This window comes from Rhinolophus sinicus, chromosome 18 (genome assembly GCF_057876585.1).
Source record: "Rhinolophus sinicus isolate RSI-liver-muscle chromosome 18, RSI-T2T, whole genome shotgun sequence".
NCBI classification, from domain to species: domain Eukaryota; kingdom Metazoa; phylum Chordata; class Mammalia; order Chiroptera; family Rhinolophidae; genus Rhinolophus; species Rhinolophus sinicus.
Window position 1 is genome coordinate 31107066 of NC_142518.1, and position 25147 is coordinate 31132212.

A 25147-nucleotide genomic window follows, 5' to 3' on the forward strand; every position below is an offset into this window, starting at 1 on the left:
TCAACCCTAGTGGGGTGCCAGTTTATCCAGCCCACGTCACCTTAAAGGTGGGTAATTAAACACTTGCATCGCTCAATTCAAAATATACTAGCTTCAGCTATAGTCCTTCGACTTAGAAATCAAATTAATAAAGATTAAAACTTTAGTTTTGAGTAACTTATTTGTGAATCCATGTAGGTCCCTGATGATTATCATTTTTTTTAAAGTACTCATATGCCAGCTGTTAATATGGTTAATTATAACCTCTTTTAAAATTTAACTGAGTATCAAATAGATATTTCTCTAAGGAAAATATACAAATGGCCAAAAAGTATATGGTAAGATGTTCAATGTCAGTCATCAGAGAAACACAAACAAAAACCACAATGAGATGCCACTGCTAGGACAGCTAAAATCAAAATATGAGACAATAACGAACATCGACATGGAGAAATTGGAACCCTCATACATTGCTGGTGGGAATGTAAAATGGTATAGCTGTTTTGGAATACAGTCTGGCAGTTGCTCAAATGATTAAACACAGAGTTACTACGTGACCTAGTAATTCCAATCCTAGGTATATATCCAAGAGAAATGAAAACATATGTCTACACAGAAACTTGTACATGAATGTTTATAGCAACATTATCCATAATAGCCCCAAACTGGAAATAACCTAAATGTCTATTAACATAAGAATGGATAAACAAAATGTAGTAGATCCAGACAATTCAGTTACAAAAACGAAGTACTAACATATGCTACAACATGAACGTACCTTGAAAACATTATGCTAAATTAAAGAAGCCAGTCACAAAAGACCACATATTATATGAAATGTTCAGAATAGGCGAATCTATATAGACAGCAGATTACTAGTTGCTTAGGGCTAGGGGCAGGTACTTGGGGGTGACAGCTAAAGGGTACAGGTTTAATTTTTAAGGTGATGAGAATGTTCTAAAATTGACTGTGGTGATGGTTACACATACATGTGTGAATATATCAAGAACCACTGAATTGTACACTTTAAATGGGTGGATGGTATAGTATATGAACTACATCTCAATAAAGCTGTTTTTAAAAAAGCTCTAGAATAAAAGATTAGTTTCTCTTTTTCTTAGATAAAACATTATCCTGACTGTTCTACCAATAGCGTTCTATAAACTGTATATTTATACACTCAGCTACATATGTAATGTGTCTGGCATGGCTAACAATCATTATTTATTACGAACCTCTGATGAAACTAGCTAAATAATCATTAGGTCGAGAACAGAAGTGTCAGAACATGAATAATCCTCTAATTCTCCAGCTGATGGACTTTATCCTTGACACAAACACATCTATATCTACATTCACAAAACAAAAACACCAAAACATATAAATTCAACATGAGTTTATTCAGAATGTGACTTATTTGAACAGCCAATTCAAAAAACTAATAGAATACTATACTATGAATTAATTAAAGATGAATGCAATATGGCTCAGTATCAAAACCAAGAGTTTTGGGTTTTATTTGATGTTATTGAAGCACAACTCAGTGGTATCAAACAGATAATTTAAATACCTATGGTATAATTTGGGATTTAACACCAGATTTGAAAAATCGAACACTTAGATTTGATATACTTCAGAAATACCTAACTTTTCACTGAAAGTTTGAACATTTTTGAGAGACGATTACCCCAAATTAACAAATTATTGAAAATAAACCTTAGGCTTTTCATAAATACTATACCACACTTCTTCATTTAAGCCAAAATAGATTTAGACTTGGTGCCCAAATTTCCAATACAATGAAATGTATTGTAAACTTTCTGATAAATAACCTTGGAATAAGCCTGTTTATTAATATTTATAACAAAAACTATTCTTTGAATGATGCTTTACAGTATACAAAAGATTTTCTGTCTACGAACTTTTATTTCCTAATCATATCAACAGACAACAGATAAATAAAAGGACTTCTTCCCCCATAAGGAAAATTTAATATGTAGTACAAAGTCTTCTCCCTCTAAACAAACCTTTGAACAATGTTACATATAAGGATGCCACCAGCTTACTCCTAGATACAAAAGATTTGTGGCTACAATGTATCTTATCTTAATAGAAGTTCTCCAGTCTTGTCATTGACTTAGCAGACAGAGCTGGAATTGAGTATCAACTTCAGTGAAAATCAGGTTTTACTTCTTTCTTTTTAAAAAGAGAATTATTCTAGAATTTTAAATTCTCAACTTCATAACCTTTTTTTTCCTTTCACTTTAGCAATTTTCACATCAGTTTTATGTCTAATGATAATGGAACCTAGTGAAACTGAGGATAGAAAATGCAATGGGCTAAAATTGAGGCGTGATGTCAGGAAATCATGTGCAGAAACACAACTGTGTTGCAGATTTCTTTCTGAAGTGTAATTTTATGGAATGTGCAAACCCTAATAGATTTGCAAATATAAAATTACTATAAAAGTAGTTTCAATTTAGCTCGTCAGGGTACTAAAAATAAATTTATGCGGTACCTCTATACTGGGTAGCTACTACTTTTAATTTATCTAGGAAGCCTGATAAACTTAAGAGAATTTAAAAATGACTTGAGTATAATTTAACCAGTATAAAGTTGGTTTTCTGCTTTCGCCTATAAAAACTGATAAAAATTTTAAATGTCATTACATAATTGAACGGAAAAAAAAATTTAAGCATCAATGTCAAGCTTACTCAGAGAATCTACCCATTTTCCCCCACTTTCCAAATACAGCTACTTGGCCTTGTAAAGCTGGGTCTGGAAGGCAGATCACAATTAAAGTAGGTCAATGCTCTCATTATTTTAGGACTTTATTTATTTTATGACAATTATTCTACCCTTTCCAATACGAATTCCATTCCCCTCATTACAAGTGACTGAAGTAGAACAGGAGGGAGTAAATGTGTGTCTCGTGTGTCAATACCACACCATCCTCCCCCAAATTCTGAACTCAATAGCCCAACGCAAGATCCCTACTGCTATCTTTCCTCCTTAACACTTACCAATAGCTTAAAACTTTTGGGGCAGATTTTAGCATCTTTGGTATGTTTATTCAACAGTCACAAGCCTCTAGCCACCATACTCATACCCTACACCCTATGCTCAACAAAGGTTTGGAGAATGAGTAGACGAAAAAGAAATGAACAGATATTATTATCAGCTCTGTGACCTTAAAGAAGCCATTTAATTTCCGGGAACCTTTCTTTGTTTGTAAAATACTGACTGCCTATAATTAACATGCAAAATTTAAGGCAGTACTCTGCAAACTCTAAGGAACCGTACAAATGTTAAGCTAACCATTTCCCCCCTTAGTTCAAGTCTCCTATTTAATGTCTTCTAGCATAATAATGTCTCCAGATACCATGTACACTGCTTTCTGATTAGGTGTCCATAAACAAATAATAAGTTTCTACAGAAATATATTATGTACTATCATATAGAAATATGATTACTCACATAAGTAATGTCTCTCAAAACAAATCAGCAGATAGAAACTATGTCTATTGTAAGTTAACATTTTAAAAAGTTATTTCATATAAAATAAAAAGTTTAACTCACCGCACATTTTTCCACTTTGCCAGCATTATTAGCCCATTTTACTAGAGCTAGTAATCGAACAAAGAGTTGGCGCGTCCGGCTAGCAAACTGCACTATTTCTATTTTCCTATAAAATAAAACAATTTTGAATGAAGCAACATATTTAAAAGAGTATTTCACAATTTATTTCATCTGAACTAAAGTATGACTCAATCTTGGTTTACAACCACTACAACAAAATGAACCACCTAAAATATTTATCTAAATACACATGAACTATTGTCACATTTTGCATACCACCTGCACATGCTTCTTTTCCACCTCAGTGTAATGAATCCAAAAGAATATTTTAGCAATATATCACATTTTAAAAATCAATTTTATATTGCAATAAAAGTTGTTTACTAAAACATACTGAATACACAGATATAAAATTACTATATAAAAGTTAACTGGGTCACATAGGAGAGCAAATTAGGAGTTATGAATTTCATAATTAAAATTACGAGTTATGAAATTAGTGAACTTTTTGGTTCACTAATATAATAAACTAGATGAAGGAATTAAAATAGATCTTTACCAAAGCTTGAAACTATTATTTCTACAAAAGCAAAGGCCCAATTCCCATTTTGCAAGGATATGATTTTTAAAAATTGAATAATCAGAGAACTATGCAACTCTTTACCAAACTAATGTCAATGACAAACTTAAACCATCCAAACAAAGCTAAGAAAGTTGAGTACTGAAAATAAAAGCTAGCAGGTCTGTTCGTATCTATTTGCATGCTATACCCACTACAATGCTTTTTCTCCCAATACTCATCAGTCATTTTATCATCTCCTCATAAAGCCTCCAAAGCTTTACTAAAAGCTTTATGTTGTCAATCAGTGTGTTAACCAGACCTCTCAACTTCACCTCAGCTACAAAACTGATAGTCATACCTTTCATGGTTTACCCTAAGACACCGAAAAAAACATTCAACAAGCCAGGACTAATGACAGGACCCAAAAAAGACATCAACCTCCCTCTAAGTGGACTCTGACCTGTCCATCTTAGTACAGCTGTTCAATAAGCTCCAGATCCAATGCACATCTCTGCATCTCGCCAACAGCAACACCATGATGCAACGCACCAACATAAAATGTTTGCGTAAGTATAATCCTGACTGAAGCCTTCAGAGTCTAGCTCCTATCGAGAGCATACGTAGCCCACAACCTGACAGGCTTCCTTACGGATCAGCCAGCAATGTGATTATTGGTAGTGTAAAGAATCAAGGACACTGATACAGTTACTTTACCAGTGTCTCTGAAGGATCCTAAGAGATAAAACAAGCAGAGCCTCACAGGCAAGAGTGGGACACAGCAGAAATGTTAAATGTACATTAAAATCTGGCAGCCACCCCAGTGCTAAGAGCCTCAGTACTGTCACTTCCATGGATTACAGAGGACGCGAAGCCTCTGCTACTTGCCCAGAGCAAATGTATTTGTATGTTATTAGCTTTCCCAAATGAACTTCGCTACTGAAAAAAAGACATCCCTCCCTCTGCAAACTACTGTCACGTGGATTTTCCTGACACCACACTGTCTCAAGTGATAGACAGCATGAGTCAGTTTCCTGGAGCCCAGTTTCCCTTCCTACCTGAGAGTGGACAAAACAATCCTGACTTTCATTTTCATTTCTTTCCTTTAAAACTGATCAGTCAAACCATAACACAGGCATGCTTCAATTGTCTCTTCTACCCCTATCTTTCTGATCTATGTCTAATTCTACCAAAAAAGGTGAGTTGGGGGTAGGAATGGAATGTAGTCCCTAATGGATTGCTAAAATCCTCCCTAGTGACTTGGTATTTAAAAAAAAAAAAAAAAATCAACCAAGGAGCATAAATAGTGCCAAAGATATAGTCAAATAACTTATGCCGTAGCCACAACTTAAATCTCTATCACATGATTTCTCTGAAACTTTAATGTATCTCGCTCCTATGGCCTATGGAAACATACTAATGTTTAGTTACATCTTAAGCCCCAAACTCCAACGGAATCAAAATTCTCTCAACTATAAATCAGCAATAGCAGTAGGCAAATGTCAATTCTCTAAAGATATCTAACAGCATCATTAGCAAATGGTAAATTAGCAGCCAACTTTCTAAAGTCAGTCTATTCCTCAGCTTCTCCATCAAGTTCTGTATCTCCTACCTCTTCTCATCCCACTCAGGCACTTGACCTGGTCAGTGACTCAATACAGGTTTCTAGTACATAAGGTCCAGAGCTGGTCTCACACCAACAATTGTCAAAGATGAGGAAATACATTTCCCAGGGCTCCCTAAACAAATGGTGCAAAATAAAAATCATCCTAGATTCTCTGGGCCTAGATTTCTGATCCACAGCCCTACCACCCACATGCACTCTCTCTTATACTCGTACATAAATACACACTCATAGATATATCAACACAGACAAAGATTTAAGGTTTTTTCATACTCACCTTTCCACATCAGATTTCCTTGGCAGTCTAAGAAGAAAAAAAGAGAAAGTGACTAAATATATGCATACCTTCATCAAAATATGATAATGGCCTTTACTTTGACTCTATTAAATACCTCAGTGTTTTCGAAAAACTGGATAAACAGCCACTACAGGCTTGTGTGGTTACCTACTCTTTTTTATTAATACTTTCATGAGTTTCCAGCAATGTGGCTATAAGGGAAAAATCAACAAAGGAACATTTCTCTCCTTTCAAAATGCTTCAAAAGGCATTGCACGAACCTCAAACATTTAATAAGCCCTAAGCCAGTCTTACATTAGCACACTATGGAGCAGAGGAAGTCAGAGGAAATAGTCTTTGAAGACCAAAATGGCCACGGATGCAGACTGCTACTTAGTTGCCAGCCTCCCTCTCCCAGTGGAACCTTGTTTCCAAGCAGTAATCCCTCTGTTTTGTTACAGTGGGCAAAACTGGAAGCTGAGTACATACAAAAGGGGCAGTGTCAGCCAAAGTTTTTACAGTAATTACAATGTTGCATGTGGTTAGATGTAAATAATTTGTGTTACTTTTAAACAGCTCCAGTAAGGGTTTGATTTTTTTCTGCTAGTTCTCCAGGGCTGATAGCCAGCACCAATGTCACTATTTTCCCTGACAAATTATACCATTGAACACTCTCACATCCACTGAGGCTCCTAGGAAGGTCCTGATCTGCCTCCTGAATCACCATATTCTGTAAACCTCCATTCCCATGGTCCAAGATTCAATGGCCTGAACAACTCTAAAGCTTCCCCTACATTTAATCAATTCTTGAAGAATACACACCAAGACCCTTAGATCCCCTTCACCCACCCACATTCCACAGACGCAGAAAAACTAAAACCACCTCCAGGGATTCAAAGCACAAGAAGGCAAAACTATTAAAATGAGCTCTGGCTTATAGTTACCTACAATTCTTAGGGTAGATAGTCGGATAGAAGCTGAAGATATAACCTGAGTAATAAAGAAAACGAGGTGGGGGCTGGAAAGACCAACAGATCAGATGACAAAGCAGAAATGAAGGCTTTAGTGTAAGACTGCAAATAAAAGCAGCTACTGGCAAGTCCCACTACACGTGAAAGCTCCTGAGAACACTCCTAGAGAAGCCACAATTCCCATCCTCAAGGAAGGGCGAGAATAAGAACCATGGGTTTATGAGAGAGAGAAACAGAAGAGTAGAGACTGTGGGTAGAAAGAACAGGAATTTATGGATAACAAATACACCATTTGGGGCAAAATACTTAAAATGCAAATTTTTGAAAGTGTAAGTCACAGAAACTTATTTACACCAAAGTGCGATAAGATTACCTAAGGTTCTATCTAGCATTTTCTGATTTTAATTAAGGGTTATTTTTAAAAGAGTAGACGCTAAGTCCCTACAAAGTCAAGGCAGAGTGTAAACTCTAAGATGACAGCATGTATATTGGGGGAGGGTGGGGGGTCAGAAGAAGAAAAAAAACTAGAAATCTGGGGACAAAGACAAACCGCATAAAATGCCAAGGCTGTCCTTTTTACTTTCGATAGCTCACCGACAAGCATCAAATGTGGCAGAAATAAGACTCTTATAAAGTGTATCTAGAACACTGGTTTTACATTATTAATGCATTAATCCTGACAGTTTCTACCTGGACAAGGGGGAAAAAATGATTTAGGAACTTCCTTAACTAATTTTGGCTACTACAAATCAAAAGAGAGAAAAGTTATTTTATATATACCTATATATCAAGAGCAACAGTGAATTTTCCTATAAAATTATCCATGGTCTACAATGACAATTTAAAAAATTCATTTGTTGATGTATTAAATCAATAAATACTTAGTTAAAACCCTGACTACGTGCCAGGCATTATTCTAAGTCCTGGGGAAAGTAGCAAAACAAATCAAAATCCCTGTCCTCACGGAGCTTCCGAGCTTCCAGTGGAGAGGAGACAGACAATAAATAATGTCCAGTGGCAGTAAGTGCTGTACAGAGAAACAGAGCAGTGAGTAAAGGATAGAGTGAAGAGGCAGAGGGCTTTTCGTGGATAGTCAGAGAAAGTCTTTCTGGTAAATTATATCTGAATAAAGACCTAAAAGAAATGAGAAAGCAAACCACATAGATTTCTGGGGGCAGAGCAAAGCAGGGAGTGTGCTTGCCACTTTCAAGAAACATCAAGAGGGTAGAGTGGCTGAAACAGAACAAGCCAGGAGGACAGTATTAGGAAATGAAATTAAAGAGGGAAGAGAGAGAAAGCACAGATCACTTAGGGCCTTAAAGGTGCGGTGACCACATGTTCTGGTTTGCCAAAGACAGAGCAACAGGCATAAACTGAGATTAACATTATTACTAACAGCACCACCTTACATGCTCAAAAGTGTCCTGATTTGGACCATGAATTGTATGGCCACCTTATAAATAGGTGACTGTAAAAATTTTTACTTGAAGTGAGATGGGGAACCACTGGAGGGGTTGTGAGCAGAAAAAATTTTAAAGGATTATCCTGCCTGTTTCATGGAGGAAAAGCCAGTTAGCAGACAGACTACTGAAGTAACACGGGCGAAGGAATAACACTTGATGGAAATATTGAAAAGTGCGCAGATTCTGAAGTCAGAGATGACAAGACTTGCTGATGTACTGGGTATGGGACTAGAAAAAAGAGGAGCCAGAAATCATTCCAATATTTTTGGCCTAAGCAACAATAGGAAAAATGGAGATACTATTTGGTGAGACAGGAAAGGTTTGGGGGAATCGAGTGGAAGGAAGCAGGAGTGTGGTTCTGGACTTGGAACACTGAAATGCCTGTTGGATATTTAAATGTAGGCATCTAGATATAGTCTGGAGTTCAGTGGAGAGATCTATGCTGGAGATGTAAGTATGGGAATTGTTATTTTATAAAGGACATGGGACTAAAACTATATACTTATTCTACAGTTATAACATAGAGATTCCTCTCTTCATAACTAAGGTCCTAAAATAGTAAGAACACTACAATATAATTCAAAGAATTACTACAATTCCCCTATGGAAAAACAAATTGCACAACCACTGACAAAAGCAGTTTTCAACACTTTTCCATAGCTATACATAGGACAGGTGACCTTTACATACATGAAATTTTCTCATGGAGTATATACTCTTGGATGTTTTTTCCTCTTGGATTTTCATGAAACCCAACAATAAATGGTGCAGAGAAGTATATCACTACAATAAACTCTAATCATGACACCTATTTAAGTTTCTCCTTAGACGGGGTAGACTTCTTTCTTTCCCATTCAATAAAGTACAATGTACAAAAATTGAGTGAGAATGATGTTTTACAGTAATAAGTGTAACCTTTTTTAATTGTTTTGGCTATCTGCAAACAAACATTTTATAGTAACAAATTACTGACACTTTAGTTTGATATCCATATACTAATTATGTCAATTGAAAATACTGGAGTCTAGCAACAGATAAAACATCCAAACTAATCTAGATAAAAACTAATAATTTTTACCTTTTTCTGAACCTGGAGCAAAATACATAAAACAGTAATTAAAGTATATATGCCCCCAAATTTTACAGTGCCTTTTCTTCACACACTGAAAATCATTAGTATATTCTGACCCTATTCTGAAGGGGATTAACACCCTAATCATATTCCAAGGCATTTCATGGGTACCTTGGGTGATTTATAAATTCCCTTCATACTTCAAGAAATAATAACAGCAGGCCAGTTACAAAAAATCTTTCACTTACACTAAATACGTTAAGATTTCAAACACTCTCAAATGTTTCAGGAAAAAACAACAACACTTGGAATCCAACATTTTGGATTCTTTTATACCCATCTCCTGAGTTTAAACTTAGTCAAAAGCAATTACAATCCATTTTTAAAATGTACCGTCAAGAGGCTGTGAAACAGATTTCCTGTCTTTGGAATTTTCTTAAAGCTCGAATAGTATGTATTCCTAAACCCTAATCTTGGGCTTTGGGCTAAACAGCTTCCAGCCTAGAAATCAATAAGGTTCAGTTAGCAACTTGAGCAAAAACCCTAAAGACGGGATTTTCAGAGCAAGTCTAACAACATGCATTAATTAACAAGTCTCGGTTGCTTCTCCAGAAAGACCCCAAATGCCAAGCTTCTCCTCCACCTCCGCTGAGCCCCTGGAGTTCTGAAATTCTAGACTAAGCAGCCCCGCAGAGAGGAGAAAACAGCAGCCTCTAGGGGAGAGGGAGATGCAAACCTCTTAGCCAGTTGGGCGGGAAGGGGGGGCTGGGGAGCAGGCATGGGTTTCGCGGCACTTACAGGTCCGTCAACACCATGAGCTCCGAGTAGGCCCGGTGCAGCAGAAATTCGATGAGGGTGCTGAGCCGGTAGCCAGGGCTGGCCGCGGCGGCAGCGGCTGCCGCCACGGCGGCTCCAGCAGGAGCAGGCGCCGGGGCTGACGCGGGGCCGCCGCTGCCTCCGCCACCGCCTCCGGGAGGAACCAGCTGGTGGTTCTCCAGCTGCACTGGGGCCATGGCGGCGCAGGGCCGGGCTTGGCGCAGCGGCACAAGATGCGGCCCTCGAGCCTCCCGGGCGCTCGGTCACCGCGCCGAAATGGGCGCGGGCAGAGTCGCCGCCGCCTACTGCCGGACCGCCTCTGAACAGGAAGCCGTGCGCCGGCCGCGGAGGCCCGCCCCCATGTAGCGACGAGCCCGCCAGCCCCAGGGACGGGAGCGAGGGGCGGGGGAGAGGGCGGGAAAGCGGGGCTGCAGCTGCAGGGAAGCTGCGCCTCCGCCACCGATCAGATGCTGCTTCGCCAGGTAGCCGCAGCGTCCATGACGGCCCAAGGCGGAAGTCGTTAGGCAGAGCGGAAGGGGAACCTGCAGGGGGACTTCCGACACCAACCTGTGCTTTTTCTCCCGGCTTTCGGGGGCCGGGACTTTCGGGGGGTGCGTGGGAGTGGGGCGGGGCCGGCGCGCAAACCGGAAAAGCGGAAGCGGCGACCGCGCGCCGCCGGAAGCGGGTGTGGGGGCGGAGCCGGAGTCGTCACCGCGAACGTCAGTATTTGCCCCGCCCTTGCCTTCACCGCCCTCAGGGTTTAAAAGGCTCCAATTTGGCCTGAGGTAATTCTCTGCGTTCCGTAGGGTGGCGCCGTTGCGGCTGGGGAATGTCCCGCTTAGATGTCCGTGAGTTGTGGTTCTGGAATTGCGAAGAAATTGTAGCAGCTGCGCACTTGTGACTTCTCAGGTCTTTGCACCGCCCACAGTCTGCTCATGCGCCTTTCGTGGGATAGAAAACGTTTCCGTCATTGTTTTTTTTTTTTTTAACTGTGGGAAAAGATGCGAGAAAATATGATTGGAGGTAGGAGCAGGGCCGCTGGCAGAATAACTTCACTTTAATAGAGTTGGATGGATACTGATCTCATTAGTAACCCCCAAATTCCGGCAGTTCTACCACAGAAACAGCCTTTACATCCTCTCCCGCTGGCTCTCACTCGGTTCTTGTCCCTGCTCTTGCAGTAGCCGCCCTACCCTACAAGGGCTTTCAGTTCATCTTCCATGTCCTACCACCACTTCTCCGCCCCCCCCCGAAAATCCACGTTTAATATTTTGCTTCCTGCTTCAAAACGGCGATCTCAACCTCACCTGCACTTTGGAATCACGGGGGAAGAGGCTTTAAATAAATACTGTGCCAGCCCCACAGATTGGACTTTAGTTGTCTGATGTGAGGTCTGGGCTTCGGGAGTTTTAAAAGCTTCATAGGTGATTCTTATATGCAGCTAAGGTAGAAATCCATTGTTTAAAAGCGTCCATTGCTGAGACCCTTTTCAAACATCTTTTTGCAGATTCCTATCTGTAACTCTTAGGTATAAGAGACCCTCTTGCTTTTGCGAAGGTTAAAATACTCTCATTTTTCTCCACTTGTGTAATTGTTAGTCATTCTTGAAGGCCATTCATATGTCTTCTGAAGGTGTAACCTCTGGAGTGAAATCGCTTGCTCCCTCGTTTGTGGTGCTAAAGTACATTTACCTAACGTCACCGTGTTACTTACGGAAAGGCATTCGGATTACTTAAACCTCCTACGGCAGTTGCTGGAGGGCCGACTATCATTCATCCCTATGCAAGCTACCTCAAGGAACAAACACGTTTTACAAATTAGCTAGAATTAACCATTTCTTTTGCAGTTGTTTTGATTTGTTTTATTGAAGCGTTTTTCTCTCTTGAAAGCTATTGGTTTCAGTTAAAAAACCCTGGTGGTCACATACACCCAAAAGATAGGTGGTGGTTGTACAACATGGTCCTTAACGTCTTTTCTGACACTCATATTCTGATTCTATGTGATATTGATGGGATTTTAACTCTGCCTCATTGCATATATTAAACACAGTTAGACTCCATGCCTTTTGGTATTCAATCTATTTGGCAGTAATGTTCTACCTACATAGAGTATAACTACTTGCAAAAAAAAAAAAAGTTAATGGGTGGATGGGGGTTTTAGAAAACAGAAAATGTCACCCACATCCATCAGATTAGATTTTATTGAAATTTCTGTGAATTTGAATAGATATCTTTAAAAATTGAGAACTAGTATTAAAAAGTATATTCTAAAGGAAAATAGGGTGAAAATACTGTAATAGGACTGTGAGACTCGATGTGCTTCAATTATTGGAGATCAGACAGGTAATGTAAATGAAAGCTCCTGAAAGAGCTGATACTGGTAGCCCTCCTTCCAACCTGATAGATAGTATGAGGTCTGACCATTAAGTTTGCGAACTCATCCTAGAAAAAGTGCTACATACCTCATTGCTGAATATCACTACGGTCACTTTCAAAGTGCTCCCCTTGGGAAGCTATGCACCGATTCCAGCACCTAGTCCACCCTTCAAAGCCATTTTGGAACTCTTTTTCTGGAACAGACATCAGAGCTGTCGTCATATTACCCTTGATGTCCTGAATGTCATCAAAATGTCTTCCTTTCAATATTTCCTTTAACTTTGGGTAAAGAAAGAAGTCATTGGGGGCCAGATCAGGTGAGTAGGGAGGGTGTTCCAATACAGTTCTTTGTTTACTGGCTAAAAACTCCCTCACTGACAGTGCTGTGTGAGCTGGTGCATTGTCATGATGCAAGAGCCATGAATTATTGGAAAAAGTTCAGGTCGTCTAACTTTTTCACACAGCTTTTTCAGCACTTCCAAATAGTAAACTTGGTTAACTGTTGGTCCAGTTGGTGCAAATTCATAATGAATAATCCCTCTGAGATAAAAAAAGGTTAGCAACATCTTTGCAACAAGTTCGCGAACTTAATTGTCATGCCTCGTATAGTACCTCGTATAGCCACTAGGCAAATATAGGAAGAGTTAGTAGAAGAAATGATTGGGAAAGGAGAGAAAATGTTGGCATGTTTGGCTGAATTACTAAAGGAATTACTCACATCAAGCCACTAATGGAAATAATATTTATAATTTTAAAGCCTACAGTACAATGGTTGGCACTGTAGTATACATAATTCTTGTATTCACATTTTTTCAATTGTTCCTCTGTTTAATCAACACCAGACTAGCACACATTGGATAGTTTCAGAACTAGCAGCATGATATTTCCTCAGCTCTTAAATTGACCTAAACACTTTATATTTTTCATGAAGTCAATCTGATTTTAATAGAAGGAATAAATTAATTGTAAAATATGGAAAATAAAGAACATTTCCTTTTAAGCCCTTTTGATGGAAAAATGAAATTGTGATACATGTAATTTATTTTGGAACATGCAGCTCCCCCTCAGACACAAAAGAGCAGAAAAGGAATTGCAAAGTAATTTTTTCCTCTTATTAGATTACAATCAATTCCTTCAAAACGGAGAGCAAAAGCAGTAACTGCATTCATTCAACAAATGATCCGTTCATAGTAAAGTTGAGGGAAGGAACTCAAAATACTGTGAGTATGGTCTGACCAATCTAGAAAAAATGAGAACACTTTAATGGCTTTGCATATAAAATAAGACCCAAATTTCTTACTTTGGCCTTTAAAGCCATTAACAGAGTGGCCCTTGCCTGCTCCTCCTGCCACTCTTTCCCTCATACACTATAACCTCACTGGGTCTAAAACATACCATTCCCTAAAGTGTTAGGGCCTGTCCACTGCTCCCGATACTGGAGGCACCTGCTTCCCCCCATTCACGTGGCTGGCTTCTCATTTTCATAGTATCAGTTTAAGTATTGAAAATCCTCAGAGAGATCTCCTTTGACTATATGATATTAGACATGTACAAGGATGTTCACTGCAGCATTGTTTATGGAAGCAAAGAAAATGAACAATCTGAACCGTCAGTAGGAGAATGGATAAGTCAATTACTATATTTCTATGTAACTGTTCAAATGAATGAATTAGATCCACATGTACGAACATAGATACATCTCAAAAATAATATTGAATGAAAACAACTTTTTGATGCCATTTCTGTCCATTTTTAAAGCACACAAAATAATACTCTATAATTTAATACATGGCAGTCGAAGTAAAAAATGTAAATGAGAAAGATAGACATGACCTCCAGGATAGTAGTTATTTCTAGGGAGGGATAAAAGATAAGGTAATGCTTTATTGGTTATTAGCTATGAGTTTTATTTAATGGGTTTCTTGAAAAATCTGAAGGAAATGTGACCATATCTAGATCTAGGGATAGAGATGATTGTTAATACATTCCGTACTTTTCAATATTTTTGAAATTTTTCATAATTTTTAAGTTTAAATTAAAATGTTTCTCTTGGTATCATTTATTCTAGCTGCCATAACAAACCCCAAAATCTCAGTGACTTAACACAGTAAGAATTTATTTCTTGTGCTCACAAAGTTCAGTAAAGATGTACCTGATGGAGAGGTTCTCCTCTAAGTAGTAACCCAGAGATCCAGGCTCCTTCCAGCTCTGGAAGCTGTCACTCTAGCCAGGGAGAGTTTTGGGGGTTTTTTGTGCCCACCCACATACCATTAGCTGGGATTAGTCACATGGCCCATTTAAAGGCTAGAGAGCCAGGAAATACAGTCTTCCTGTGTGCCTAGGAAGAAAATGAAATGGTTTGGTGAACAACTAACATTGTTTTTACCATAATATTAAAATAGTCTTCTCTCTTTTTTTCCCTTAGAGCACAGCCTCTGAAATCAGACCACTTAGATAAAAATCCTAGCTCAACTACTTACGCGCTGAACGCTCTCCAGCAAACTGCTTCACTTCTCCAGATCTGTTTCTTCATCTGTAATAATAGTGTTTACCTTGGAGGATGATTGTGAAGAATAAATGAGTTAGCATTTGCAACGGGCATAAAACAGTAAGTGATCTGTAAGTATTAACTATATCATCATCACCACTTAGGAATAATGATTCTTGTATTTGTTTTTCCTCCTAATAACCTATGAACTTTCTGTCTTCTGCCCTCATGTGGCTCTCTCTCTGATATCCCCAGCACCTAGTATAGTTCCTAGCTATCTGGCTTTCATGAATGAATTAAACAGGTATATTCCTCCATCTATGCACTGTAGTTCTATTTATATTACATTAACTTGTTTGGGATTAAGATTAATTTACATATATTTACATGTGAAATGAAGTGTCTAGGATTTCTTTTAAAATACTTCAGAAAAAAGTTGGGGGAGGTAGATGAAATAAGATTGGCAGAATGTTGACAATTGTTAAAGCTGAAGATGGATACATGGGAGTTCATTATACTCTGTTTTTTCTCTTCTGTGTGTATGAGAATATACATAATAAAAGGTTTTTAAAAATTGAGGATGGGTAATCAACTGAAGGCCCAGATCTTTTTTCTTCCCTAATGAACAGCCTTTAATCTATATGTACTCAATCTTTCAGGTTTTTAAAACATTTTTGTGTTTTATAAAGTGTTTAAAACTAGCATTAAAAAAAGAAAACTATAAGGAAACTTCAATTATAACTACTTATAAAAGAGATAGAAGTATCAAATATTTTAATGATTCTGGTTTCAGGCTTTGAAATAATGTTTCAAAAAATGCTTATACAAATTTATAATCTTAAATATTTCTAGCTATGCTAAAATTCAGTATCTTTTTTTTCACCTCACATTGTTACCTTTTTAAAAATTCTGTGGTGAGGACATTTAAGATCTACTCTCTTAGCAACTTCATGTATACAGCACATGTTAGCTACTGTCACCACACTGTTTGTTAGATCCCTAGAATTTATTCATCTTATAACTGGGAGTTTGTACCATTTTACCAACATCTTTCCATTTCCCCCATCCCTGGCCCCTGGCAACCCCCAGTCTACTCTTTGATTCCATGAGTTTGGCTTTTTTGGATCCCACATATAAGTGAGATCATGCAGTATTTGTCTTTTTATATCTGACTTATTTTACTTAGCATATCGTCCTCAAAGTTTTATCCATGTTGTCACAAATGGCAGGGCTTCATTCTAGGAGAATGAACTACAATAGCCCCTAATGATGTGGTCACAGTTTCCTCATGTGAGGAGGACATACTTGTAGGATTAGGCTTACTTCTCTCTTGAATATACCATTTTCATTAAATAAGAAAAGGCTGTTGTGTCTTTCCAACTCGGTGAGCATTGAGTAGACCCAACCTAAGATGAGAATATCTAGGTGCCATGTTACCTGAAGGTACTGTGTAAGATGCTTAGTCTTCCTTCATGCCCAATAGCAGACCAGGAACTGTTTCTCAAATGGAATGTAGTGGGTCGATATCGGGGAGGCAGTGAGTCCAGAACACCGCAAAGGGGTCACCTCCAAGCAGAAGCAGCCTCCCTTTGCCAGAGGTGTGCGACAAGTGTCTGAACAGCCTGACATAGATGGTTACAGTTAATTGCCTTCCACATTTTACTCCATTTACAAATCTGGCCAATTGCATGCATAGCTGTGAACTAGCACTGGTATTCAAATGAGTCATAAAAATGTCTATCCTGCTTCCTTGCACCCCACCCCACCTCATTGTACCTTCATTAGAGATTAAGCCATTCTGCCCCGGGGATGGAGAAACCTCAACTCCCTCTGTAGCCCCCTTTCTCCTTAAAGGCAGTTAAATTAGAATACATAGTTCATAGTCAAGCAGTAAAGGTGCTGAAGGAAGAATTTGTTTTAAGGCAGCTACTAGGCTTCTTAGTTCTTCCAGTAGACAGAAAATGATTTCTGTGCCTGGATCAGGTTTTATAAAAGCACTTTCAGTTCCAGCTTTCTAGCTGGGTGGCCAACTGTCTGCCTGAGCTCCTCCCCCCCAACCCCCCATTGCTCAATATTGGACCAAATTTCTTTGGTATTCACACTATTTCTGTGAGAACCCCCTGTTTGAATAGCCATAACCACATTGCCTGCGGGTCCCTATGGAGGGAGTTTGAGATTCCCTTCCTTAGTTTTGTCTCAGATTGTTGAGTCTGCCTAGTTTGAGGTGTCCATCTTTATCCTGGGCATTTTTTTGATCAGTGTCATCCTAGCCTACCACAGAGGGCCTCCAAGGGCTAAAAACAAAGATAGTAGAGTTTTGGGGCTGGCCCGGTGGCTCAGGCTGTTGGAGCTCCGTGCTCCTAACTCCGAAGGCTGCCGGTTCGATTCCCACATGGGCCAGTGGGCTCTCAACCACAAGGTTGCCAGTTCAATTCCTCGACTCCCACAAGGGATGGTGGGCAGCGCCCCCTGCAACTAAAATTGAACACGGCACCTTGAGCTGAGCTGCTGCTGAGCTCCTGGATGGCTCAGTTGGTTGGAGTGCGTCCTCTCAACCACAAGGTTGCCGGTTTGACTCCTGCAAGGGATGGTGGGCTGCGCCCCCTGCAACTAGCCACGGCAACTGGACCTGGAGCTGAGCTGCGCCCTCCACAACTAAGACTGAAAGGACAACAACTTGACTTGGAAAAAAGGCCTGGAAGTACACACTGTTTCCCAATAAAGTCCTGTTCCCCTTCCCCAATAAAATATTAAAAAAAAAAAAAAAAAGATAGTAGAGTTTTTCACTTAGGATAAGGGGTCAGATCACAACATCTTTTCAGCCATTCTCTGCAGTGATGGTCTCATTATGGGAGCTGTCATTCCGTCCATTTTACAGTCAGTTTAGAGCACCTATGAGTATAGCACTCAGGCTTTGAATAGCTTCTACTGTGGTATTCCATGCAGAAATCCAAAGTAGCAGGCCTCGTTGAGGGCGTAATTGTGTCCCAACTGAACAGTCTGCATAGTAGCTTGAAGTTTATGAGGCAGCCTAACTGCTACCATTCATCTTTGCTCCCTAGTCACATAGACACACCAGCCAAGTCTTTACCAGCTCCCCAGTCTGAGGGCCAAAGCAGTCCCAGGTGTCCCTCACCACAAGGGGTAAATGAAAATCGATTTTGTCAGACTACAGATTTGTCCCTGGTGATTTCAGGCTGATTAGGCTAGGATAAATTTGGAGTTTATTCCAAGGTATGACCGAGACCCTCACTGCCATGGACCAGGATCCTTGACTTGGTAATAATGTGCATATCTGCAGCCCCTTGCATGGCACCCACTTGAGACATCTCTATCCCTCATGACGTGGATTTTGCACTGAATCTGGACTCCGATGATCTTTTTGGCCCTTTGGTGTCAGATTTGTTATTTGTATCCTGGGATTTCAGAGTTCTGATTAGACTTTGGTATCCTCTGGTAAAATTTGACTTTTAGCATCATCTTTATCTTCTGTGTGTCTAATACCTTGTACGTCCTTTGTCTGACAACTTATCAGAAATTGGCTTTGGGAGAGATCTTTATAAATATTCTGTCCTCTAGGCTGCTGCTGATCTTTCCAGTCAGCAGTTGACGTGGCTTAACATTAAAGTTAAGGGCCCAAGTCATTTGTAACTGATATTTTTACATTTGACCAAGTGTCAGCCAGTTTCTCCTGGGTGTGTTTGGTGATAAACTTAGACAAACTTCTGGCATTACTTCACTGCGGACAATTTGGAATTATAGTGGCCACTTTGAGCAACTTTGACATGAATAAGATTGTTCATCTGAGAGGTGCTTTAAAACAAGACAAAAAATCATGAGACTGGCTTCTCTAAAAGAGTGAGATCACATTTTTTTTCTATACGTTGAATATTAATAAGTACTGGCTTTTTAATGGTATGACTTTATGAAATTATCAAGGCCCGAAGATATTGTTTAAAACACCTTTAATGGCTGTTGTGGGTATGTATGTGACTGTATATCAAAATGGGGGTTTAGTTTTTACAGTGATAATTTCATTCTAAAGCTGGCTCCTTCATATAGAAAGACAGACACAGACTGAAAGTCAAAGGATGGAAAAAATATTTCATGCAATTAAAATAAAGAGAAAGTTAGGGTAGCAATACTCATGTCAAACAAAATAGACTGTAAAAAGAGACAAAGAAGGACATTGCATAATGAAAAAAGGGTCAATCCAGGAGGAGGATATAAGATGTATAAATATTTACATACCCAACATAAGAGCACCTAAATACAGAGGGTGCCAAAAAAATATATGTGCATTTTAAGAAAGGAAAAAACTGTATTAAAATTGTAATACTCAATATATACTGATAAAAGATGAATACAAGTCATGTGCATACATTTTTTTGGCACCCCTGGAATACACACACACACACACACGCACGTGTGTGTGTGTGTGTGTGTGTGTGTGTGTGTATGGTACTCTTATAGCTCAACAAAAAGCAAACAATATAATTTTAAAATGTGCAAAGGACTTGAATAGACATCTAAATAAGGTACACGGATGGACAATAAATACATGAAAAGAATTGGAGCCTTCATGCATTGATGGTGGAAATGTAAAGTGATGCTGTGTTGTGGAAAATAGTTTGGTCGGTCTTCAAAAGTTAAATGTATAATTACCATATGACTCAGCAATTCCACTCCTATGTAAATACTCAAAAAGTATTAAAAATAGGTATATAAAGAAGTACTTGTACATGTTCACAGCAGCACTGTTCCCAGTAGCTTTAAGATGAAAACAACCCAAATATCCATCAACCACTAAATAGATAAACAAAATGTGGTATGTCCATGCAATGAGACGTTATTCAGCCATAAAAAGGAATGAAATACTTGGCATATGTTTTCTACAACATGGATAAACCTCAAAAACATGCCAAGTGAAAGAAGCCAGACACAAAAGGTCACATATCGTATGATTCCATTTATATGAAATACCCAGAATAGGTAAATCCATAGAGACAGAAGATTGGTGGTTGCCAGGGGTTGGGGGGAGGGGAGAGTGGGGAGTGACTGCTTAATAGGTATGGGTTTGTTTTTGGGATGATGAAAATGTTTGGAACTAGATAGAGATGATGGTTGCACAACATTGAGAACATGCTAAATGACACGGGACTGCACACTTTAAGAGTTAATTTTATGTTACATGAATTTTACCTTGTTATGAAAGTATATTAAGATTAATTTTAAAGTCTATAAATGGAAAAAATATTAGGGGTATATTAAATGTTGGTAGATTTATTTATTTAAAAAGGCATATAAATAACTTGCTGCAAACTATTACATAGATGATACTCAAAAAAAGTAAAATTAGATTTGGGTTTTCTTTTTTGCAGAGCAACCAACTAATTCTCTGCCCAGATAACAGAGGTTTCTGATATGACCTATTTAAAAATCATAGGACATATTTTGTTAAGGCCAAAAATACTCTTTTTATTCTTTGTACCTCTAGCAAACTCTTGAATGATTTTTGACAAAAGTTTCCTATCTTTTTAAGTTCCTAAGAATCACTGTTAATTATTACTATGGTTTTAAAATATGCATAGCTGGATTTTGGGTTTAAAAATTATAACTGCATAATCAACAGGCAATAGTATTTCTCCCAAGGACACGCTGCAGGTGTAAAATGTCATAATAACCACCTTCTTTGGGTGACTACTGCTGCTACTATCAGAAATTTTGCTATTTGAAAATATATCTTTAAGAATAAAACATCTCACTTTTGCCTGGAGTATCTAAGTCCCTTTGACCTAGCGAAGCAGTTGCAATTTCCACCTGTGGGTGCAGACTTCAGATAGAGGTTCTAGATTTGATATTCTACATATATTTTAACTTGGTAGATTCCAAGGAATCCAAGAGTTTATACATTGTAGCTTAGAGCTTTACACACCGCCTTGCTTTGAGCCTACAAAAACACAGCTTTGTTTAAATTTTACCTAAACTCCACCCTTCCCTCAAATTCTATAATGACTTTATCTTTTCCTTCACTTAATGAGATACCCCATGGTTCCTGTGTATGGTCTTCCTCTTTGCAGTGGGCCAGTGAACCTGATTTTGTTACACTACAGGTTTGTCCTCAGTAGTCTGGTTGGGCTAACACAGTGTAAAACTTCTATTTCCACAGATGCCAAAGAAGTAGACAATGCGATTCAATAGATGAGAATAAAATGTTTTATTACAGCATACAAACCAGTAGGAGCATCAGCATGGTGGTGCCAGTTCTTATGCCCCCAAGTCTCATGAGGCGATGTGATAGGCTGCACACAGAGTGGACTGCACCACAGCTGAAGAAACCAAGGCCAAAGCTCAGCATGTTTTTGTTTTTTTCCCCCAAAGATTATTGGGGAAGGTGAACAGGACTTTATTGGGGAACAGTGTGTACTTCCAGGACTTTTTTCCAAGTCAAGTTGTTGTCCTTTCCGTCTTAATTGTGGAGGGCACAGCTCAGCTCCAGGTCCAGTTGCTGTTTTCTAGTTGCAGGGGGCACAGCCCACCATCCCTTGCGGGAGTTGAATCGGCAACCTTGTGGTTGAGAGCCCACTGGCCCATGTGGGAATCGAACCGGCAGCCTTCGGAGTTAGGAGCATGGAGCTCTAACCGCGTGAGCCACCTGTCTGGCCCCTCTAGAGGTTTTAAAATACGATACAATGAGTGGAAAGGGAAGGAAACTCCCAATTCTAAGCTAAAAGCAAAGTTTAGAGAGAAAACAATGCCCCTCAAGAAAATGTGAATTATAACTTTGGTTTTTATTTGATATTTATGAAGGATGCCAAAATCCTTCCACTGAAAGTTATCAAAAGATTGTTGAATTAGGTACTATTGAGAGATAGGTAGTGATATACAGCATATTCACGAAACCAAGGGTCCAAAATAAGATTGCCAAAAATTATAAGGTTGTTAATTCTTCAGTAATTTCTTTCATACGTTTTCTCAATTTTTCAGAGTTTTATCTTTTTGCCAATCTAAATAACCAGAAATGTATTTGTTGTATTGGAACATAGACTAAACTATTTGACTTTGAGGGCCACCAAGATATAAAAATACATGTGGATGAAGCTATACTTTAAAATCTGATATTTTGAGCATTTCTCATTTCCTAGAATCATTGTATAGCCATTTTTGTTTCACAGCAGAAAATTTAGCCTATATTGCCTTATATTTGGCAGCTAAATAACATTTATGTCATGCTGAATTTCCATATCAGTCAGTTATTTCCTCTTTATAGATGTTGCATTCAATTATTTTGATATTGTTGGTCATTATTTAATGTCAAAGCCTTTCTCTTTGACAACAGAACACTTTTCCAGATAGAACAAATAATAAATCGATTTAAGAGACCGTGCAGAAAGCTGTATTGATGAGCAGTGGCGCTGAACACTAAAGTCATTTGTCTCTGGACGTAGTTGTCACAGCCCATTTATAGATTCCCAGTTCTAGAGTGACCTCAGCCAAATACTAGATTAGGTTTCAAATTCATTAGGACTGTGTGCACTGACTTGAAAAAAATAGAATAAATCAAACTCTGCCTGAGTAAAAGCTAGTTCTACTTTATTTTTAAAAACTCTCAAATCCAGACTATCTCCCATTGTATCAGCTCGGGATGCTTTTGGCTGCTAGAACAGACAATGTGTCTAACAGCGGATGGGAATTCATTTTTCTCACATAATAAGGTGCCTGGAGATTACGATCTTCTGCTCCCTAACTTGATGCTCACAGGGTAGTTGCTGCAATTCCAGACCTGGCGTGAGGTAGAGAGAAAGAAATACTCCCAGGACGTTGGTCCTTTTCATTACAAAGCAGAACTCTCCCAGAAGCCCATCAACAGATTTCTGCTTATAATTTATTAGTAAGACTGTGAAGTAAGGCCACTGAGGGCTACGAGGGAAACTGAGAAACCAACGCTTTTTGTAGCCTCTAGAATGGAGACAAGGCGAGGGCAAAAGCAGATGGGTACAGACACTGGCTTAGCCTACCAACACATGGGAACCGTGTAACTTCTGTGCCATTCAGTTCTATTCAGTGGCACACAGGGTAGCAAAATTAAGGAGGAAATCAGAGAAGTTCTGTCTGCTGGGAGTTCATAATCTTGTTTCATTTATTTTGCCAAAATATAAATTCAAGCTTTATTTACTAATATTTCCTTTCGTGTACTGTGTGATCCGACCCGATTTAATTTCCTACTTCCGTGCATTTGCTCACACTGTTAGCTCAGCATGAATAGACCTCTTTCCCCATTTCTACATATTAAACATTTTATTAGTTCTTCACAACCTAGCTCAAATGTTATCTCTCCTATGAAGTGTTCTCTAATCTCCCCACCTGGAAATTATCTGTCAGCTCCCAAGACACTTTATTATTGTCTGAAATAACAATAACTTGAGTGCTTTACACAGGATATCTCAATCTTCACAACCACTCAGTGGGGTAGATACTATTGTTATTCCCATTCTATGGTTGTTGAAACTGAAGCTTAGAAACATTAAGTAGTTGGTCAAGAGCACACAGCTTGTAAGTGCTAGAGTGAAGATTCAGCCCCAGCTCTATCTGATGCCAAAACCCATTCTCTTAGCACTGTATCATATTGCTTTCTTTATATACCTATTGGCTGCAAGACGGTAAATTAAGGTAGGAACAGTGTCTTACTCACCTCTAACTAGCACTAGCCACCCCTCCTTTATTCACCAACTGCCTTGGAATTCAGAGGTGCTCAAAACGTTATTAAATAAGTTAGTAAAGCTGAAGGCTCTGTCAGTATGGCAGCAAAATAGTACATCAGAAGGAGAGGAGAAATCAGACTGTCTGGGTTCAAATACTGACTTATCTGAGCAAGTTGTTTACCTACCCTATACCACAAGTTCCTCACCAGTAAAAGAGGAATAATGAAGTACGGACAGTCCCCTTCTTAATGATGGTTTGACTTAGAATTTTTCGCCTTTACAATGGTGCGAAAGTGATACGCATTCAGTAGAAACTGTACTTCGAATCTTGATCTTTTCCCAGGCTAGTGATATGTGGTAAGATACTCTCTCGTGCTGGCTGGGCAGTGAGCCGCAGCTCCCAGTCAGACATGTGATCACAAGGGAAAACAACTGATACTCTGCAGTGTACGATGTTGTCAGCATTTGAAGGATATTGTGTTTTCACGTCCTGTCATGTCTACAAAATGCCCATCTGTGTCTTCTGCTTCTGGTGAGATGAAGAAAAGGAAGGCAGTTATATTTAAAATAGAGTTTGGCGCAAAATAACTATTCAATAAATGTTAGCTATTACTTGGTTTTCCAATAGCCCTTTTTCAAATTGAGATTAAAGATCCTAAGAATAGAGGGACCATTTCCAGATGGGCATACTCAACAGGCCATAATGTAAATGTAGTGCTACAAATAATTTACTGAGTAATTCTGTGTGTTTTATACAGTTGTTCCTGTTACATTTTTTTTTTTTTATTGGGGAAGGGGAACAGGACTTTTATTGGGGAACAGTGTGTACTTCCAGGACTTTTTTCCAAGTCAAGTTGTTGTCCTTTCAGTCTTAGTTGTGGAGGGCGCAGCTCAGCTCCACGTCCAGTTGCCATTGCTAGTTGCAGGGGGCACAGCCCACCATCCCTTGCGGGAGTCAGACTGGCAACCTTGTGGTTGAGAGGATGCGCTCCAACCAACTGAGCCATCCGGGAGCTCAGCGGCAGCTCAGCTCAAGGTGCTGTGTTCAATCTTAGTTGCAGGGGGCGCTGCCCACCATCCCTTGCGGGAGTCGAGGAATTGAGCCCGCAACCTTATGGTTGAGAGCCCACTGGCCCATGTGGGAATCGAACCAGCAGCCTTCGGAGTTAGGAGCATGGAGCTCTAACCGCCTGAGCCACCGGGCCAGCCCCCTGTTACGTTATTTAAATATATTTTTCATAA

At 39.1% G+C, this 25147-nt stretch overlaps 1 protein-coding gene and 1 non-coding gene across 5 annotated transcripts in view; one reads left to right on the forward strand and one right to left on the reverse strand.

The window, feature by feature from the left end:
* Positions 1-10885, reverse strand: part of MED14 (mediator complex subunit 14) — a 76756-nt gene extending 65871 nt beyond the window's left edge. For both annotated transcript variants that reach the window (XM_019747848.3, XM_019747847.3), the window contains exons 1-3: positions 10323-10885; positions 6019-6045; positions 3559-3664 (exon numbers count right to left, since the gene is read on the reverse strand). In XM_019747848.3, coding sequence (XP_019603407.1) covers positions 3559-3664; positions 6019-6045; positions 10323-10537 — 348 coding nt within the window. In that variant the 5' untranslated portion in view covers positions 10538-10885. The remainder of the gene's footprint in view (positions 1-3558; positions 3665-6018; positions 6046-10322) is intronic.
* A 28-nt stretch (positions 10886-10913) lies between these two features.
* Positions 10914-25147, forward strand: part of LOC109455926 (uncharacterized) — a 247327-nt gene continuing 233093 nt past the window's right edge. For 2 of the 3 annotated variants that reach the window (XR_012493410.2, XR_012493411.2), the window contains exons 1-2: positions 11103-11363; positions 15141-15334. This is a non-coding gene — a transcript (uncharacterized LOC109455926). Of the gene's footprint in view, positions 11364-15140; positions 15335-25147 lie in introns of all 3 variants that reach the window. The other variant, XR_016019990.1, reaches the window with a different exon arrangement.